The sequence below is a fragment of the Gobio gobio genome (assembly GCF_949357685.1).
Source record: "Gobio gobio genome assembly, chromosome: 15".
Classification (NCBI taxonomy): Eukaryota; Metazoa; Chordata; class Actinopteri; order Cypriniformes; family Gobionidae; genus Gobio; species Gobio gobio.
The window spans coordinates 17,870,335-17,890,863 of NC_137108.1; the positions used below are offsets into that span (position 1 = coordinate 17,870,335).

General features: G+C 38.4%; 1 protein-coding gene across 5 annotated transcripts in view; it reads right to left on the minus strand.

Moving 5' to 3' along the window:
- Positions 1-20,452, minus strand: part of cep192 (centrosomal protein 192) — a 49,876-nt gene extending 29,424 nt beyond the window's left edge. For all 5 annotated transcript variants that reach the window (XM_079837445.1, XM_079837446.1, XM_079837444.1 and 2 more), the window contains exons 1-15: positions 20,253-20,452; positions 19,243-19,457; positions 14,887-14,997; positions 12,830-12,984; positions 12,589-12,650; positions 10,870-11,014; positions 9,280-9,392; positions 9,114-9,194; positions 8,757-8,906; positions 8,488-8,641; positions 8,205-8,407; positions 6,499-6,618; positions 6,025-6,424; positions 5,744-5,896; positions 8-72 (exon numbers count right to left, since the gene is read on the minus strand). In XM_079837445.1, the coding sequence (XP_079693571.1) occupies positions 8-72; positions 5,744-5,896; positions 6,025-6,424; positions 6,499-6,618; positions 8,205-8,407; positions 8,488-8,641; positions 8,757-8,906; positions 9,114-9,194; positions 9,280-9,392; positions 10,870-11,014; positions 12,589-12,650; positions 12,830-12,984; positions 14,887-14,997; positions 19,243-19,427 (2,097 nt within the window). In that variant the 5' untranslated portion in view covers positions 19,428-19,457; positions 20,253-20,452. The remainder of the gene's footprint in view (positions 1-7; positions 73-5,743; positions 5,897-6,024; positions 6,425-6,498; positions 6,619-8,204; positions 8,408-8,487; positions 8,642-8,756; positions 8,907-9,113; positions 9,195-9,279; positions 9,393-10,869; positions 11,015-12,588; positions 12,651-12,829; positions 12,985-14,886; positions 14,998-19,242; positions 19,458-20,252) is intronic.
- Between the last annotated feature and the right edge of the window lie 77 nt (positions 20,453-20,529).

Sequence of the window (20,529 nt, forward strand, 5' to 3'; positions counted from 1 at the left end):
TTCACACCTGCATAAACCGGTGCTCCTTTTCAAACTCCTCCTGATCCTCAATTATCTTGTCCATGGCCTGGCCTAAGGGAGAACAACATATGCTGTGAAATCAATGACAATTCATTTAAAGGATAAACTGACCCATAAAAACGTGTCAATGTACTTTTTTTTGTTTTTTTTTAAAGACGTATGATTATCTTTCACAAGTGGAACATAACAGGAGAAACTGAATAACTGCCAGGTGGTTAAAATGACTTATCAGCCTATTGAGTCAACAAGACCTGAATCCACAAGATGTGACTCAAAAAAGTCAATGTGAGGATGAGCCAATTGAGGAATAGTAAAACCCAAAATTTTTCATTAAAGGGGTCATGAACTGCAGTTTTTTTATTGTTTTATGATGTTTCCTGGGGTACACTTATAATGTTAGAATGCTTTTTACATCAAAAAGTCATAATTTATAAATAAAAGCATTTTTCCTACCCTGATTTTAGCCTTCTGCTCTGAACGCTCCGTTTTAAGGGGCGTGTCCACTGGGAGACTTCAGTGTAAACACCCACTGCTGTGATTGGCTAACGTCTTTGCATTTTAAATAGTATTACTCCCTCTTTTAGCTCGTTTTTACAATTACAGCTCTCATGGTTAACTAATCGTGAAAAGTGTTGGATTACATTTAGATCTATGGCATTATATTTAGATCTATGGCATTATATTAATATTGTGGCATGAAAGGTTGCAGTTATGATCATTGTAGCCGACCACAGACATGCTGAGCGCATGAAAGCAGTGATCTCGTCATTGCAACTCATTTTCTGTAAAATAAACTAATGCTTTCATCTTCACTAACAGTTCAAATGTGATATAGTTAAGAGATTCGTTGAATAAAACAGGAGTCACTGATAAACTCTCCTGTTTGATTGACAGCTCCAGCACATGCTGTTCAAACGATTGCAAAGGGAGCTTTCATTGATCGCTTTCTTTATGGAATTGAATCACTGTTAAACAACAGATTATTTTCATCCTACTAAGAGAAACAATGGAAGTTGATGTTTAGTCACTGGTCTGATTTACTGACAGACAAAGAACATCTGACTACATGAATCATCACATTTCAGATCAGGCATTAGAATGAACAGTTACTTAAGGCCTGTTCACACCGGGACGATTTTCACACGCGTTTATCGCCGACGTTTAACGCCTCGGGACTAAACAATGGGTGCCAATGTGAGTGTTCACACCGACGCGCAAAACGCCAGGCGTAAAAGCGTCATTTTTAAAAAAAACGCCCCGGGTTCGTTTTTTTATTTTGACGCGGCGCGTAAAAAACTGTCCGACCAATGAGATCGGCGCTTTTGTTCACGTGCCTGGAGCTGCTGAAGTGACAGTAAAACACGACTTGGTGGCGCTCAAGCACAAAACGGTTTTGCCGAGCACACATTGATACGACGAAGAAGTAGTAAGTAGACAAAGAAGAAGATGAACGGCTAATGCTGCTTGCCAGTTAGCAAAAAGTGTGTGAATGGTTTTGTCCATATACATAATATGTCTATGGTTTTGGCAAGCACGTAAATACTGTCTCTCTTCTCCTTCTGTGTGACAAGCGAGTGTCAGAGGCTTAAAGTGCCGCAGCACCATCTTGTGTACCGGGAGCGCATCGACTGAATGTGCGCGTTCACTCGGCGCAGCGCCAGTGAAAATCGCTTGGGTGTGAACACTCAAGACGCGCCGAAAAACAGCACGAAAAACGCTGGCGATAAGCGCGCGCGATATTCGTCCCGTGTGTACAGGCCTTTACATGTTGCATTACTGTTGAACCCAGTCACTGCACAATATTTTGTAATCCTCAATGGCATGTTTATTGCTTTGTAGCTCAATGGTTTAACACTAGGCCTATGTTACATGTGCGAATCGGTGGGCGGGGCAAAACAGTGAATGTAGTAGGTGTTGATATTCTTCTGCTGAGGCGGTGCTTGCCTCCCTTTGACGTCATAGATCCCCACTTTGAAACACCTGTCGTTTGCTGGGCCGTGGTGTCTATAAAAGCTTTTCTTTTATTTAACAAGGAAGTTTTCAGCTCTGAAACTTACAGGATATTCTTACATTACCATGACCTTTTATATATCTAAAGCTCAAGGGAAAGTTGATTTCTCAATTCATCACCCCTTTAAGGTTGCATTCACACTTAGGCCACATGTCCACCAAAGTGTTTTCACTCGGCCAGCTGGCGTATTCAATTGTTTTCAATGGGAGCACCGTGTTTTTAGAACGCCATGAGCGTAAAGAGCTTAAGAGCTTTCCGTACTGCTTATTTAAACGTTCGAAAATAATGTCCTCCAATACCTGCACATTCATTGTAGACCTCAGCGGGGAAAGAAATGTACTTGAGGCATGAAAATGCGTGCTCTGCACTGACAGTAGATTCATAGATGACTGGTGCGCGGGCATTTCACTCACGCTTGATCCGTCAACGTCACATGCTGTACTACTCATTTCATGATTGGTCACTGCCAAATAAAAATATTAAAGAGAACGATAAAATAACGTTATTAACCGGTTAATGGTCATTTCAAATTAACGTTTCTGTTCAGAACGATTCAAATTGATTTTGGTTTCGTTTTCGTTCCTCTTAAAATTTCGTTTGTTTCCGGTTTTCATTTTTGTTCCTTGAACCGGTTCGGAGCCCTGGTTCCTTTTATTGAAAGTAACCTACCTACAATTGGCGTATTCAATTGTTTTCAATGGGAGCACCGTGTTTTTAGAACGCCATGAGCGTAAAGAGGAGCTGAGCGCTCTGCGTTTTTTACAAGTCGCCGAGAGTTGAAGAATGTTCAACTTTGAGTAAAAAACAGTGCTCATCACTCACTTTTCACACAGCTTTCCAATCATAGTGGAGGAGGGGCAGGACAAATACAACACAGACCAACTGCCACATTCTGCTTGTTCAACATCAACAGATGAAAACAACGAGCATAATAACGAAACAAAATAATTTAAAACAAGAGCCAGAGGAAATACTTTACATTGTATCTGCATTTTTATATAGAACCAATACAGAAACAAACTATCTGTGAAATTAGATACTAGTAACACTTTATTCCGTATCATAAGCAAAGAGTCTCAACTGAGAAAAAAACCCTGCTGCACTGTCAAAACACTCAAGCGGCCACAGCAAGACGTTTTCAGCAGAGCTGGCATGGTCTAAGCCATTTGAATGGCATACAGTGTATTCCAATGTCGTCTTTGTCCCAAAAACCTGCTTAGGCTGGTGTCTTCTGAGTCCTTACCCTTTTAACATGGTCAACGCTTTGGTGGACACAAGGACTTAGTTCGGTTCGCTTGGTTCGGTTTAGACCTGGTCCGATTAGCCTTTTTAATCATCGAACCAAAAGATACCGAACCTAAAGGCATAGGGATACATTCACAATCTGATTGGTCAGCTTGTATGACGTATTGCCTATTTTGAGATGGAAATTACTGAACATTCAAAACAATGCTGTGTGCTGGGATAAATGCGCTTGTTGCGTGTGCGTAGCCAGCATATGATGGTATTTTGACCAGCTGATAACTGGTAAAGAGCTTGTTTTTGCTAATTTATGTGAACGGTGATCATTTTGACAATGTTGTCGTCTGTCCGCGAAACTTCTCAAAAAAAGAAAAGGAAAAACTTCGGTTTTTAGTACATCGTTGTCGTGTAAATGTAACCTTAGACTTTCATATATTAAACGGGTCATGAACACAAAGCGAAAGGGTTGTTGCTATGCAACACACTACGATGGACACTTTAATACCATACAGCATCATCATGCACCCGTTTAGAAAGACGCATGTATCAGTTTATAATGTTTACTTTGTGTAAACAGCCTCAAACAGATGTGGCATGTCATGTCAAAAAGTGTGCCCGTATGATGGGTTTATTAAAACTGAGACGCTTGCATCCACTCTAGGCATTGTTAGCCTTAGGGCTGGGTATGAAGTTCGCCACAAACATGTGCAAGGTAAATAGGGGGTAAGTGTTCCAACCAACATAAATGTAAAAGATGTGGAAAAGATCAAAAGTGTGGCTATATTTCACCAGGTTCGATGCCAGGGTGCAATGCACATACAGTATAGGCTACTTTCACCACAGACATAAGAAATAGGCCTATAGAAAACTTAAAATATATACATTTACACAAACCAATTCAAACAAATACTTTGATTATGTAATCCAAATGAAAGGTGCATTTCCGTCTATAGGCGCCTGCGGTTACTACTTAACTTAAATAAAAGCAACGTTTTTTTTTGTAGATAATGTGTAACGTAATCTTGTTAAAACAGAACAATTTAATTTGTATCGAAAAAAGTATCATCCAGGAACCGGTATCGAAGACAAGGTATTGGTATCGTACATTTTTTTGAACGATACCCAGCCCTAGTTAGCCTACTCAATTGTTCACTCCTGACATATAGCAACAAAGCTAAGTTTTTGTTCCTTTCAGGGCTTAAAAACAGAAAAAAATATCAATCGGTTCACTCCGAGCAGAATCGATATTATAGCGTTTCCGTTTTTGCGTTCCTCAATAAACATTACTGTTCCGAAAACGGTTTGATTTGAAAAAATACCGGTTAATAACGTTATTTTAATTTCGCCTATACTTTAAACAAATATGTATAAATACTTATTTTCACTCAAAAATAATATAACGCATGGTAATTAAACTTGAATATTTATTTCATAACATTTTTAAAACCACAACAGAAATACATGCATTAATTACAAAGCATAAACAGTGGACCGGTTTTGGAGCGTTAGACAATCGAAAGTGGCCTCTTATGCCTAATTCTTTTCAGAAGAGTGATATCATTCTTTGTAACGTTACATAACTTTTTTTCAACACGACTTGTTTTAAAAAATGTATAAATAAAGAATAAATAAACTGGATAACCATTAAAGCACCGTCAACTGGTAATTTCAAAGCAAACACTGCGCAACACGTCCTTGCATCACATAATCAAATTCAGTCAGCTAATAAAGCTTGATCATTTAATGCAATATAACATACCATTTAATACGAAGCATCAACCGTCTATAGAAAACATTGACCTGTATTGGCGATCTGAAAGACTATAGGAAAAATGTTTGATAGATGCTATAGCCTACTTGGATAGGCTTAAACGGAATCCATAAACTAGCCTAAATCAGTCTGTTTGAGCTTAAAGTCCGTACTGCTTATTTAAACGTTCGAAAATAATGTCCTCCAATACCTGCACATTCATTGTAGACCTCAGCGGGGAAAGAAATGTACTTGAGGCATGAAAATGCGTGCTCTGCACTGACAGTAGATTCATAGATGACTGGTGCGCGGGCATTTCACTCACGCTTGATCCGTCAACGTCACATGCTGTACTACTCATTTCATGATTGGTCACTGCCAAATAAAAATATTAAAGAGAACGATAAAATAACGTTATTAACCGGTTAATGGTCATTTCAAATGAACGTTTCTGTTCAGAACGATTCAAATTGATTTTGATTTCGTTTTCGTTCCTCTTAAAATTTCGTTTGTTTCCGGTTTTCATTTTCGTTCCTTGAACCGGTTCGGAGCCCTGGTTCCTTTTATTGAAAGTAACCTACTTTTACTTGAGACATTTCTTCAAGTTTGTGATTTGGAAGAGGCGAAAGGAAACCTTGCATTTGCAAGATTGCTTGAAAATATTTTCACAATTACATACTTCACTTTTAAGGATGAGAGCATCACTGCATTTCACTTACTTCCACCAAGAAAATCTTCAGACTGGAACTGCACAGCAACTTCCTCAGGCATATTAGCCTCCATTTCCTTCTCAAAGGAAGAGTAATAGGCCAAATCAGTGACCCACTTTCCCTCTTCATTCTGGTAGACCACGCTATGAGTGGCATTTTCCCCTGAGGAAATATTGAACATTTAATTTCTAGATCATGAATATGGTTTCTTAAAATAAAAAACTATGTAAAACTACAAATAACAGAGAAACCATTTAAATACATTAGAAATGGAAGGAAAAGTGAGTTACCTTGCTGTAACTCAAGCTCCACATTATCTGGTTGGTGATTCCAAATATCATTATGTTCCTCATGATTCTCATTAAAGCTCTGGGAAAGGTACCTAGCATCCAGAGACTCTCCAGGATGATCATCTTTACTGTTGGTGCTCTGCTCCTTGTTGAGTCCTGGAGAATCCCCACAAGGGCCACCACGTAGGCCCAGGGTACCGAGATCCAAAGTGTGGCCTAGGTCGACTCCTTGCTCGGTTTTATTATGGGATTCCTGAAGAACCTGAGAGAGGTGGAAACTGCTCTGGGTGCCCTGAAGGAAGGGGCTGACTGAGGAAGAAACGTCCTGAGGGTTGTGACCAGCACCTGCCCTCAGGTATATGGAGTCCAGGTGAACTTCTGCTGGGTTATCCATTGCATCCTGTTAAGGAGAAAAGTGTTAATGGTATCAACAACTATTTTTGCTACAGCAAAAGGAAACAGAGAAAGGCTTACAAGAGCCTCTTGTCGGTCCAGACTCATGCTCCAATTGACTGGGCCTCGACTGGCAGGTCCAGATGCCACAGCAGTATGACCAGCCTCCCCTGTGCCAACTGGACCAACACGGTCACCCATCTAAAAAGATCCAAAAGAAACTAAAATACCATCTGTAATTTTTCTATGATTTGAATAATTATGCTAGGGCATACAAAAATAAAATAGCCAAGAAAAAAAGAGAAGAATAAAACTTGTTTCCTGCATTGAAAATATTTTTGTCAGCCACCAACAAGATTTTAACAATCGTTTTATTTGATAAATCAATGTGACGCTCCCGTGAGTGTTTGTGTAAGCGTTCTTTGAAGAGCATCAAAAGTTTCTATTCGCAACGTGTTTTTTGCAGAATTGAGCTTTGTAGCCAATCACAGACATCGCTGTTGAGCGTGTGAACGCAATGGTCAATCAGATGCATTTAAGTTAAACCTGGTGCACACCGTGCGATTTATAATAGTCCTTTATGATTGTTCCTTGTCAGACTGTGCGAACATGATCCTCGTTGTGAGCCATGTCACACTGTAAGATCCCAGTTGTCATTAATTTCACTGTACAATAGTCAAGACGCTATCAAAAAGGAGGCGCACAAGAAAACTATTTCCAGAGTTTAACATCAATAAATGACGCGTTTGGTGACAGTGAGCTGCATTACACGCGGGATTGAAATGGTGGCTACAAAGAAATCTCTAACATTAATTTGGGTCATGTTTGTCTTGAAAAATGAAGACTATTTGACGTCGTCATAGGAGAAGTCACACTGCAGGACTGCGCGCCAAATCTGACACTGACAGAATTTTGTCAGAGGTAAAATTTTAATCGCAGTGGTCATTAATCAGCCGCCGGTGAACATGTCAAACTAACGATCAAAGACTTCAGATTTTAGCCTAGGATCAGAGGAATCTTTTAGGATTTGCAAAATTTGTCTCAGATGGCCAAATCGTGGCCAAAAATCAGTGTGCACCCGCCTTAAGCCAGAATCCGCTCAAAACAGCAGAGTGTTTGTTCAGGGCGAGTTCGGAAGGCTTGCGAATCCTTTCATTATAACCAAAAAAGTATTAACACAGTTAATAAAAGATTCATTGCACAGCGAAGAAAGCTTCAGTGATTATAACGGCAGTGATCTCTGATTGCTTTCTATATATAAAACATTTTTCATGCTACTAACTACACATTGCAAAGTTTTTATATTGACAACCATATTTAAATGCGCGATCGAATCCGATTGACAATGATAACCATAGCAATGTACAAAATATCTGATTCGGTATGTCAAAAGTCTAGGAGTGTAAATGCAAAGTAAGAGCTGCCACTTTTTCTATGTAATGTCTAACTTTTAAATCAGTCAATCAGTGACCTTTCACATATTAACATATTTTTAGCATATTCCAAGCACTTGGTTCAATGATTTGTCTTCCTGGCAGTGATAATTTTTATTTAATGAATAAATAGGTTAAGTTAATATTACAAACTGTTTCTTTGCATTTATTTTAGGTTTATTTGCATGTTTTCAGTGTAGTTAGCCATGTTTTGTTAGCCAAGTGTAACTAAAATGGGAAGCTTAGAAAAGACACAGTTCCAAAGTAACTTCCTCAAAACTAAATGGCATTTACTTTTGTTTAAAAAAACATAACATTTTACATTGATCATTGCTTACATGCCACTAACTTTACCTGGCCATTCATAATCATGCCCGATCTGCTTAGCAAAGACTGAAGCTGATCATCTCCGGTCTCTCCGCTTCCACCCACAATGCCCAGGCCACGCAACACATCGTAGGTGCTCTGGACTGTGGTGGGAGGCAAAGGTATGGTAGACACGCCTCCATTTCCATCCTCATCACTCCCACTACTCCCATCTCCTCCTCCTCCATCACCTGACACCACAGAGAAAGAGTGATGAACTTCCTGTGATTTAATAAACGTAGCTATTTTTATTAAATAAACAGCCCTTTACCAGTAATAGGCGAGTTGATGACCTGTCCCTCTGCTGAGCAGCGGTGCTCAATGCCTGTCCTGGTGTCGGTATTCCTCCCTGCAGTCTGCAACTCATCATCAGAACTCCCTCCTTCCAACCCTGGTCGAAAATGAGGCCGATGGCTCTCCCCAACCTGATCATGAAGAAATATTTGATACTGAATTACAAAATTTATTTTGTAATGTTTGAATCTGGCCAAAATAAAAAGCACAGATAACAATGGGAACAGAAAGGAGTCCAAAACAAACCGGTTGTCTGGAGATGCTGGGTAGGAGGAATCTTGCTCTGCCCCGGTTCTGTAAAGCCTCTAGCTCGTCCTCCGTATCCTCTTCATCACTTGCAGGACAAGAATCCATACCTGTGGCTGCCAGGCGTACATCAGGCATGTGAAATTCCCTCTGTGGCGTGACACCGCAAGAGCAAACGTTAGCCCAACAGTTTCAGAAGGCAGGGAAATTTAGTACATATTGATCATTTATTTGTCTTTTTAATCTTTTCTTTGGAATAATATGGCTATTTCAAACATTGGCAACCACACCAGAAGCATGCATCATGAAAGTAAATGAGGTCAATTTTTACTTAATTTTAAGACTATTAGCCCATACTTGGTCATAGTCATCTTGGAAACTGTGTCTGTTCCTTTCTGGTTCAGTAGAGGTTGGCTGAGATGAACGAGAAGGCAACTCCTACAACAGGAACAGATAGCGTTATAAAAAAAAAAAAAAAAAAAAGCTAAGCTTTTGTAAACAACTGGCAAAAGAGAGAACTCACTACAGGGATTTCTTGTCCTTCCACATGGCCTCTCTGCATTGCAGGTGGCATCAACTTGTTGAAGTACAGCTCCAGTTCCTCATCATTGAGGTGGTTCACATCAATGTCATCATCTAATGGACAAAAAAAAAAAACAGTAACAATCAGTTCTTGCCTTGTTTGTCTTCAGGGTTCCCACTCTTTCATGAACACCAGATTCAAGGACTTTTTAAAGCACCTTTTATTTTATATCAAGCACAATGACATACAATAAAGGTGGGTTTGTTACTGCCAATCTGGACAGTATTAAAAAACCTACTGAACCTGTATTTATCACTGCAGTAACACTAAGGCATATAACTTACTGACAACTAAAATATAATTTTAGGGGCATGTGACTTTTTTAAAATCGAATGAGGAAAGAGGCTGCTAGTGTGTACAAGAGAGGGAATGAGTTTTAAACGAGAGATGTAGTTTGCAGCTCTCTTATTCCTGCTTTTAACATTTACACACTGGTTTTAGTTCTTTTTTACGAATCATTACTTAATTAAAACATTACAATATTATTACATGAATTTTCCAATTAAAAGAAGATATGGACAAGTTAATTGCTAGGCATTAATAATATGCAAAATTATTTATGAAATCACTTGTACATCAATTTTAAGGCTTTTAAAGATCTTTAAGACCTGCACAGGTTGAGATCAGTGTTTATTGAAACATCCTAAACCATAAAATGACAGTAAAAAAAAAAAACAACTTAAACATTGTGATAAGCTGAAATGTGAAGGTTTTTATAAAACTTGGTTTTGGCAACTTAAGCTAATCTAAAATATGATTATACTTATTATTCTAGATGCCTTATTATTCTACATTTTGCATTACAAGTCCATTAGCTCCTCATCGATCCACCAGTTAATATTTATAACTGTGTAGCTAAAAATATGGGTTAATATGCATTATTCTGAACAAACTAACTGATGCACTGGAAACATTTCTTTCTGATTAATCGCAATTACAAACAATTTTTTTAATACGATTTTAATGTATTTTATAATGTAATAATTTCAGTTAATCTTTTAAATACTTGTTTAATGGAATCTTATGGGACAGCAGAAATATATTGGTTTCCCCACTTTCCCCACTAGCACTAAGGAGTACTGCGCTTATAAACACTACTTTATTAAGCATTCTTCGTTGGAACTTTGATAAAACAATTTTTAAGTAGCTCAACAACACTGAGCCAAGCATCACTGAATTTGCACTTCCTTGGCACTAGCTAGTTCCACGTTGAGTGCTCATTATGCAGAGCTGCCTGCATCCACCTGCGATCCACCAGCTCACGCAACATTTTTTCAGGTCTTTCCCGCTTCCTCCCCAATGAATAGCGCTGTTTTATTCTGGCTTTGGCAGTGCATAAAATGACAATTTTTGTAATAGCACCATTTTACTCTAACAAAATGCATTTCAGGCTTAATTCAAGCACTTTTACAGTACTTCCCTGTCCTTGAATCCATGTGTCTGAAATTCAAGGACTTTCAAGAAGCATGGAACCCTGTATCTTGGTTCTTTCAAGCTTGTTAGAACATAGAACTGAAATTCTTAACCAACCAGTGATATCGCTGTCCATGCTGTCCAGAGACATCAGTTTCTCATTGGCCAGGAAGCTGGCGATGCTGCCACTGCACCTTCCACTTTCGGTTCCTTCACTGGCAAAGCCCTCCTCTTCCTCCATCATCACTGGGAGCATTGTGGTCTAAGGAGAAACAGAAGAAAGCTAACCCTACTGCACCATATTTGATACAAAACAATGCCTCAATTTACAACATGATCAAAACTTAGAGAATTTCCTGTTGTGTGCAAAATTGATAGTTTATCAATGGTTGGCTGCAAATTAGCCTTTGGCTAGAAGCCTATATGTGGAGCATCGGCTGCTTGAAATTGTAGCAATGTTTTTTCTGCATTGTCACTGTCAAATTTCATTTTAAGCATAATTGCCTTTTAGTATAATGCTGAAAATTGATTATATGTGTATTTCAAGATAAACACTCACTGGACTGAAGCAATTGAGGTTACTTGATTATCCATCACTTTGTAAAACCATGTTAAAATATGAGTATCAAATACATCAGGCTTTTGATGAAACATTAATTTGTACATCTCAATCATTATATTGCATTGCATTATATTATACGTTTTGGGCCCACAATAAAAATTTAAAAACTAAGCATTTAAATATCCTTTTACTAAGACATTAGTAGTGCTGTCAATCGATTAAAAGAAAGTTATTTCTTTTTATTTCTTTCTATGATTAATCGCGATTAAAAACACTTGCATTTTGAGATTAACTGTGAAATTATTACATTATGAAATGTATTAAAAACGTATAAAAATATGTAGAAACAACAAAGACAGTATATTTTAAATACTTGTTTAAATGTAAACTTTATGAATGCCAGTATGACATTGAAAGGTTGGATTCTGAAATCCACTGCCGCTTCTCTCTTTATATATTATAATTAAAATCATAATCAAAGCCTTAATCAATATTTATCTTTCTATATTATTATAATGATTTTAATGATTCTTTCAAGTTACGATTTTGCTTAATCAATAGGACCAATGCTTGTGGTTTCTTACTTTATATTTTCTAAAGTTTGTATTTTGTCTCTGAGTGGTGACTGAGGGTCTGTCCTAGGGATGTGTGAGGTGTCACTAAACACTTGATTTCAGTCTAAAGAATTGTATGAATATGGCCGGTACTATTGCCTGTACCTCTCACTGAGAGAAAGCACATGTTATCAGTATGTTTTGGGAAACTTTTTCTGGTTAGGACCAGAGCTCAACCAACTCCAACTCCAACCTAGGAGAGACTGGGTCTCTGTGTGTAGTATTCTGTGTTACAGATCAGTATTGGAGGTGGATTACTGGCATCCTAAGAGATGGGTGGACTTGTTCTGGGCAAGCTGGCGCCTGCTCCAGAATCTGGAAGGTGCCTAATTCCGTGGTGAAAGCGTCAAAAAGTGATACATGTACATGTAAATCTGATTAACTGACAATGTGTTGAAATTTACCATGACTGTATATTTTCTCTGAGCCAATCAGAATCATCCACCTTGCAGTAATGACGTGGCTAGACCTTGAAAACAGTATAACTGTTGAGAAATTGTATGTACGAGAGGCGGGTAGAGGGAGCACGGCCTACAACATACTAATACAGCTACTGATGTCTCGATGATAATGATCATTTCATACATTTGGTTTTTGGTAGCAACAGACCACTCAACAGGATAAAAGATAAGCTTCAATGAAAACCAAAGAAAAGGGTACCTGAGCTGCCATTTTTTCGTTGTCTCCAATATGAGAAAATGACAGTAGACCAGTCGAGAGGTCTAAAGAAAAAAAAAAGAAAATGTATTTCAAAATACTTACAGCTTACACAAGTTACCCAGACTCCACTATTTTGTAAATAATTTGTCCATCATGCATCATCAATTAGACATTAGCCCTGCCATTAAATTTAAGACAGCAAGTCTTTATTAACTAAAACAAAAAATCGTAGATTACGTACCTGTAGTCCGAAGAGGAACAGAACTCGACATAAGAGGTGGAGCCACCCTTCCTGATGTTGTTTTGGAAACAGAAGCAGATTCTGTATCATCCAAATTAACATTCACCAGCAGGTCAGAGAATCGATTCACAGGAATAAAGTCATCTACATTGTCTCTAAAAGAGAAAAAAAGAAGAGAAAAACAAATGTCTTCAATGTTTCACAACTGACTGACAGCAGATACAGTATTATTAATATTATTATTAGTCGTCCTACAGAATACTTAATGAAGACAAAAGAAACCGTGTTGTAAAATGAAAAGTGTCAAATGAAAAAGTATTTTGCACAACATTAAAAACTTTTTAACATTTTTTAAAGGGGTCTAATGCCATTTCATGCATTCTAACTTATTTACACTGTTAAAGAGTTGGATTCTCATGCTAAACATGGCCAAAGTTGAAACGTATGACAGTATTTCTGTTCCAAATAAACTCCTTCAGGATTCTGATAACTTTTGGAAAGTTTTTTTCCGAGTATGGCCCAGTATGATGTCAAAGGGTGGAATTCCTTGTATGGGCATATCTCCTGGATATCCATGCGTGTGCACATCAACCAGAGCGAAAGCAAGAGCACGTCCATCAACAAGCTTTGTTCGGGTTACGGAAGCCGTCGGCAGCGCTGTGATTTCACCACGAAATCAACAAGTGTGTTTTTGGTTGTGAGGGAAAAAAATAGCATAAAGGGAACAGTACGCAGTGGGTTTTTCCAGAGCAGCAACAGAGTTGTACAAGAGTGTTATTTGTTCACAGCATTTCGGTGAACAATTTTGTATAAACAATACTGGATTTGCAGATCGTTTGAAACTGAAAGACGGAGCTGTCCCTAGTGATAAAAGATCCCAGTCATGAGTCGGAGTGTAACTGCATCAAATGTCTGCATATAACGTCAACAACACAAACGTATAGTGAATCAAAAGTTATAATAGAGACAGAGCGTATTTAGGCCACGCCCACACCGGGGGGGAAAACAATCCAACGCTCTCCATTGACTTTGCATTGCGTGAGGCTGCATCCTTGTCATTTCGGACTTATAACAAAAAACAGAACAATGTCTAAAAGCTGATATGTTACAAAGTGTACAGCAAACAAGCTAAAAAACACAGAAATAAGTTTTTATTAGCTGTCGACCCAAAAAAAAAAAAGAGTTTAAGGAGACAAAAATGGATAACGGATAAAACGTGATGCTTCAGCAAAAAGAATGGGTAAAGTATGTCTCAGTATGCCTATGTGTGCAGTAAATATGTTGTCACTGTTAAGTCAAATATCCAAATGTCAGTTTTATATATTATATTTACTGTCGCTTATTACGTTCCCCTCTAGTGGGTGTAGTTCTCAGTGTAATATGACCCGCGCACTCTGTCTCAATGGCCTGTATCCACTTTTTTTGTCCTTAAACGCTCGTTTTTTGGGTCAATAGCTTATAAAAACTTCTGGGTTTTTGGTTGTGGGTTTTGTTTAGCTTGTTTGCTGTACACTTTGTCACATATCCGCTTTTAGATATTGTTCTGTTTTTTGTTATAAGTCCGAAATGACAAGGATGCCGCTTCACGCAATGCAAAGTCAATGGAGAGCGTGACTCTTTAGCTCCGCCCACTGCACACCTCCACAAGCTTTGCAGTTTTCGGGAAGAAACTGTACAGCGCATCTGTCTTTTATAAATCGAATAAAACTAAAGACACTTTGGAGATATGAAGGATGCAATACTACTCAATAGGTACTCAAGATTAACATGAGATTGAAAGAAACTGTGTTATAAACCCTTTAATAAGTTTATATGGTTGTTTGCAGACGGGAAACTAGCAGTGCAGTCAATTCTGAAAGACACAACATTCAGTCAATGCCAATAATCTTAAAACTGGCAAATGTTGGCTGATTTCTTTTTTAGACGAGGAAATTTCAGTCCATCACAATTAGTACTTCAAATGACCCCACATGCACACAATCCCTAATCAGTAGCCCACTTTCTGGCAAAAATGAAACAAAATATACATTTATACATTTCAATTGCTGAACACTTACAAATCTTCTTTGAGGCTTAGAACAAACTTTTCCCTGCCTCCATCTGACCCCTGGGAATGCATGAGTGAAAACTGTCCATCCTCCAAGTATGATGCTTGGATATCAGTAACTCTGAAAGGGACAAATTAACTTAAATGATAATACTGCCATTAAACAAACACGATTTATTAAGTTAGCAATATATGTAAAGCATGTGTACCCTTAACCTACATGACCATAAAAGACCATAACACTAAATAGTTTTACGTTTCTGTGACAGGTTTACAAATCTAATGAAATGCTGTAATCATCCGTTTCCAAAATGTATTTTGGAAAATACATTTGGATTTGATAAAGCGTAACTTGCACACATTAGCTGTGTCTCATTTCGAAAGGCTGCATCCTCCGGAGGTCGCATTTGAAGGCTGCATGCGTCTGAAGGCTGTCTCATTTCAAAAAAGTAAGTAGGATACTCCGAATGCGACCTTCAAATGCGCCCTTCTTTTCAGGAATTCGGAGTGTGCATGAGATGTATCCTTCGTTGCTGCAGATAACCCACAATTCTTTGCGTCGCCATTAACAACAGTCATGTTTTTTAAATATTATTTGAAAAAATGGCGCCGCCGGCAGATATACATGCAAGCGAAGATGTGGTGTTTAAACTTAAGTAGTTTAAAGCTTGTTTTTGTTTTTAAGCTGTATATATACCTCAAATAGATAGTTGTGGTAAACAGGATTACAAGTGTTGTGATTTTTTTTTTTTAACGTTTAGAACAGTACTTTGCTGTCAAGGCAAAACATTTCATAGTCATTTTCAAGTTATAAATAATTTTCATTCATATAACTGGTGTGAGAGCGCAACTCCACGGTGAACGTGTTGGCATAGCAACGTGATACTTCCTGCCTGTGTGTCCTACGGAGGACGTCTCGTTTAATTCTGATTAAGGACTCTCCGTATACCGCATCCTTCATAGGATGTGTCCTCCAGAGGATGCAGCCTTCAAAATTAAATTAAATGAGACACAGCTATTGTATGATAAACTCAGTGCATGCAGAGATTAAGGGCCTGTCCCAATACTCACACTTGCAGTCTTTGCACTTGTCTAATTGAACACTTGGGCCAAATGCAGGAAATGCATCATACAAGGCGGCACAACTTTTGGTTATCCAATGGGGCACAAAAAAAGCATGTTTTTACAGAGCTTTTTTACAATTATTTTGAATACTTTGCACTCTCTTGTTCGATAATCCTTATGTAAGAGATGGCAAACTAATTGTGGTGCTTCTAATTTGATAACTATAACGACATAGATAAAAGATACAGCTCTTTTAATTGTTCTAAATATAAAAAATAAAAAGCAAAGTCCACACCACAATTACAGTGCATCTGGAAAGTATTCAGCGCTTCACTTTTTCCACATTTTGTTATGGTACAGCCTTATTCCAAAATGGATTCAATTCATTATTTTCCTCAAAATTCTACAAACAATATCCAATAATAACAACGTGAAAGAAGTTTGTTTAAAATCTTGGCAAATTTTTGGCACCGATTACAGCCTCAGGTCTTTTTGAGTATGATACTACAAGCTTGGCACACCTATTTTTGGGCAGTTTCTCCCCTTCTTCTTTGCAGGACTTCAAGCTCCATCAGGTTGGATGGGGAGCATCAGTGCACAGCCATTTTCAGGTTCAATCGGGTTCAAGTCTGGGCTCTGGCTGGGCCACTCAAGGACATTCACAGAGTTGTCCCATAACCACTCCTTTATCTCCTTTATCATCTTGGCTGTTTGCTTAGGGTCATTGTCCTGTTGGAAGATGAACCGTCGCCCCAGTCTGAGGTCCAGAGCGCTCTGGAGCAGGTTTTCATCAAGGATGTCTCTGTACATTGCTGCAGTCATCTTTCCCAATCCCAATCCCAACTAGTCTCCCAGTTCCTGCCAGTTCCTGTTTTTACCACAGGTGGACTCCAATCAAGTTGTAGAAACATCTCAAGGATGATCAGTGGAAACAGGATGCACCTGAGCTCAATTGTGAGTGTCAGGGCAAAGGCTGTGAATACTTATGTACTTTTTTTCATTGTTTATTATTTAATAAATTTGCAAAGATTTCAAACAAACTTATTTCACATTGTCATTATGGGATATTGTTTGTAGAATTTTGAGGAAAATAATGAATTTAATCAATTTTAGAATAAGGCTGTAACCAGTGTTGGGAATAACGGCGTTACTAACGGAATTACTTTTTTCAGTAACGAGTAATCAAACGAATTACTGTTTCTTCCGTTACAACGCCGTTAGCGTTACTGAGGAAAAAAATGTGGCGTTACTATAATTGAGCTCATTGAAGCGGTTTTCATCCGAACAGGCTCTCTGTCAGTCGGACCTGCAGTGTGTGTGTGTGTGTGTGTGTGTGTGTGCGCGCGCGCCAGCCATGCGTGTTGGGGGTTGGGTTGGGTGGTACACATAACTGATGATGATTGGTGGGTGGGAGACAAGGTTGAGGTTGATAGGTTGAGTTCACACACACACACCTATGACGCGCACGCATTTGCACAGTCAGCGATGGCAGTCCAACGACTTCAAAGGTAGCTTTCGCAAACTGGAAGTATAAGCGCTACTTTTCCCTCGTTGAGGTGAAAGGTAAGAATATTTATGTAACGTGCAGCTTATGCCCAGGAAGAAAGAGTCCATCCACGTCGGTGGCAAGTAATTCTATTTCTAATCTAATGAAGCCTCACGTCATCACAGCAACAACATTAGTGGCTAAAAACCCAGGTGATAACGTGAGCTCCACTACCAGGAGTAGTAAAGAAGTACTGATACTATTTACACAATATTTACACTATTGTAGGTCAATGATAATATTTACACAATATGTACACTATAGTAGGTCTACTGATAATATTTACAATAATATATTGAATTTGATAGGTGTCTCTCACATTGTCCCACAGCAACATTACAATAGTGTAATAATTTATTCTATTTAATTTTAAAATTTAATAATAATTTATTCTATTTAGTGTCCAATTCATTCATTTAACATATTTAATATTGGGGGCATCCAAGTTATTTGACATATTTGAACATTTGAAGAAAAGAAAAAAAGTAACACATTAGTTACTTTCCCTGGTAATTAGTTACTTTTATAATGATGTAACTCAGTTACTATTTGTAAGAAGTAACTAGTAACTATAACTAATTACTTTTTTAAAGTAACGTGCCCAACACTGGCTGTAACAACAAAATGTGGAAAAAGTGAAGCTCTGTGAATACTTTCCGGATGCACTGTATAACGATAACGGCACTGAGAAACAACATTGTTAGAATCCCTTTCAGCTGATGAACGATAAAAACATTGCCAATCAGGATTCATCCTGCTTTAAAGCATTCAAACAAAGCGGCAAATGAGAGCATGCGCTTTGAATAAACAGAACAATAATGTGCGTTGGTGTGGATGCTGTCGGATATAGTTATCGTTCTTGGTGTGAACGGCCCTTTAGAGGATTTAGTGTGCTTTAAGGGCACTGTCCTTTGGCAATTATTCGACCTGGGACAGTCTTGCACATTAAGTTCCTGTCGCGTACAAGACAGTAAATGGGGCTATTGGGACAGGCTCAGAGTTCCCTGCATTCACTGTGAACAGAGACATTAAAAACACCAGATCAGCTTGAGTGCCACACATTGCTTTGAAATACGCAGCACAAGAAACTATATACTTTAAGTCACCATGAAATCAAAATGAACAAATCATATTTTTTATTTTGAATAAAATATTGGAGTATTTATTATAAACAATTTATCCATGCACATTTTTTTTTTTTAATAATCACGTAACCTTTCATCAAAATAAATCCTGATGATGCGTTTAATGGCGTGAGGACGACATGTCAATCACATGAGGTCACAGCAATAGCAAACCACATCCATCCAATTCCTGATGGACAAAGTCAAGTCCAACCCTATATATGTTTAGTAAGCGTTTTGGATACGAGTTGATATACATCACAGGGAAGAAAAGACAAATCCCAGCTTCTGTATCCTGTCAAATTTAATTAAATCGTAGACTCTTACGATTTGATAAGTGATTTTGATTTTAGTTTGATTGATGGGGGCCATTACGCAAAGATGGCCACTGTGGTTAAACCAAGTAAAATAAAATAAAAAACAGATGGTTTTAGAACACCAATGTTGGTAAATCACTCAAAACAACAACAACATAATAAAAATGATATGGCAACCAAGTTTACAATTTTTGGACCACTTGAGATGGATCCCTTGTTTACCAAACAGGAAACCAAGGAAGTCATCATTCTCACCAAGTTAGGACAGACACACGGTCACAATATTCGTGAGATTACATGCAGTAGTTCCCCACCTGTTGTCTACTGGAGGTCTAATTTTAGCCACGGTAGAGGCTGCCATGGGCATCCCGAGTGTAGAGCCCAGTGTCATGTTCCCGAGAGTGGTTCGGCCACTACTGCCCAGCGAGGCGTTGGAAAGGAAGCTGGGAAACGGCTCATCCTCAATGTTTTGGAAGTTCTCCATGTCTGTGTGGCTCATTGGCACAGGACTTCACCACATGAGGAGTGACTACAAAAAAAGAAGTGCATATTTCAGTCATGCAGAACTCGTGAGTTCCTATAGGGAACAAGTGCTAAATGATATTGTCATACTGTGCCTGTTTGTTTACTGGACATGTAGACTGACATCAACAAAAGACAAGATTGGAAGATGTTATGTCTCCTACACACAAGTCAAATCACAGATAACAGGGTGTTTTGTACCTCAATTGTTACACAGATAGAGCTGACATCTGTTGATATGGCAGCTAGCTTCTGTTGCATTTAGCTCTTTATCATTACTGGAAAATGCCAAAGCACATTTTAACAGATTAAACTAAATAAATATAAGTTATATTTAGCAACATCGTTAACATGACTGTTTCTTTCCATATACTCCACAATTGGCTTGTTTCATGTGACGTTTGTGGTCATCAGACTAGCTTTGTCAGTTCAATAACCAACAACTTTAACTGCACATCAAAGTTTCTGAACGCAGAATAACAGTATTTGCGGTTGGACTGAATAAAAACTATGTTACATTACATACATAAGCATAAAAGTCTGTTTAACTTAAATAAACGCCGTGCAGTGGAGACTAACGTTAGCTGTAAAGGCCAGGGTACAACCAACCATGTAACGTAGCTTAAACAGTTAAACAAAAGCAAAAAAGTGACACTTAAAATGTAATTTAAACAGAAACGACGTTTTTTTCGGGCTCAGGCTTACTTTCTTCGGCGAGTCGTTGGAGGAAAACTAAACCATGACAACAACTCTGAAAAAGATTTGCAACAGCTGAGAAGAATCTGTTTCGATGAGAACTTACCATGAGGAGAAAAGCGGCACTTCTGCCTTACAAAGGAAGTTAATTCGACTACTTCATACAAACACAGCGCCAATACTCCGTATCATAAGAAAACGTTGCCTTTATAGCGGCCTCCTCGCTTTCTGAGAACAGTTTGTCGAAGTCTAAAGATGAAGTGAAGCCATTACGAGAGAATCCCGCCTCTAGGTTTCTCTTTGCATGGGCGGGGCTTCGACATAACGGCGATTTTCATTGGAGAATCCGATCTGACTGAATTCAAGGAGTGGCGTAATCTTCT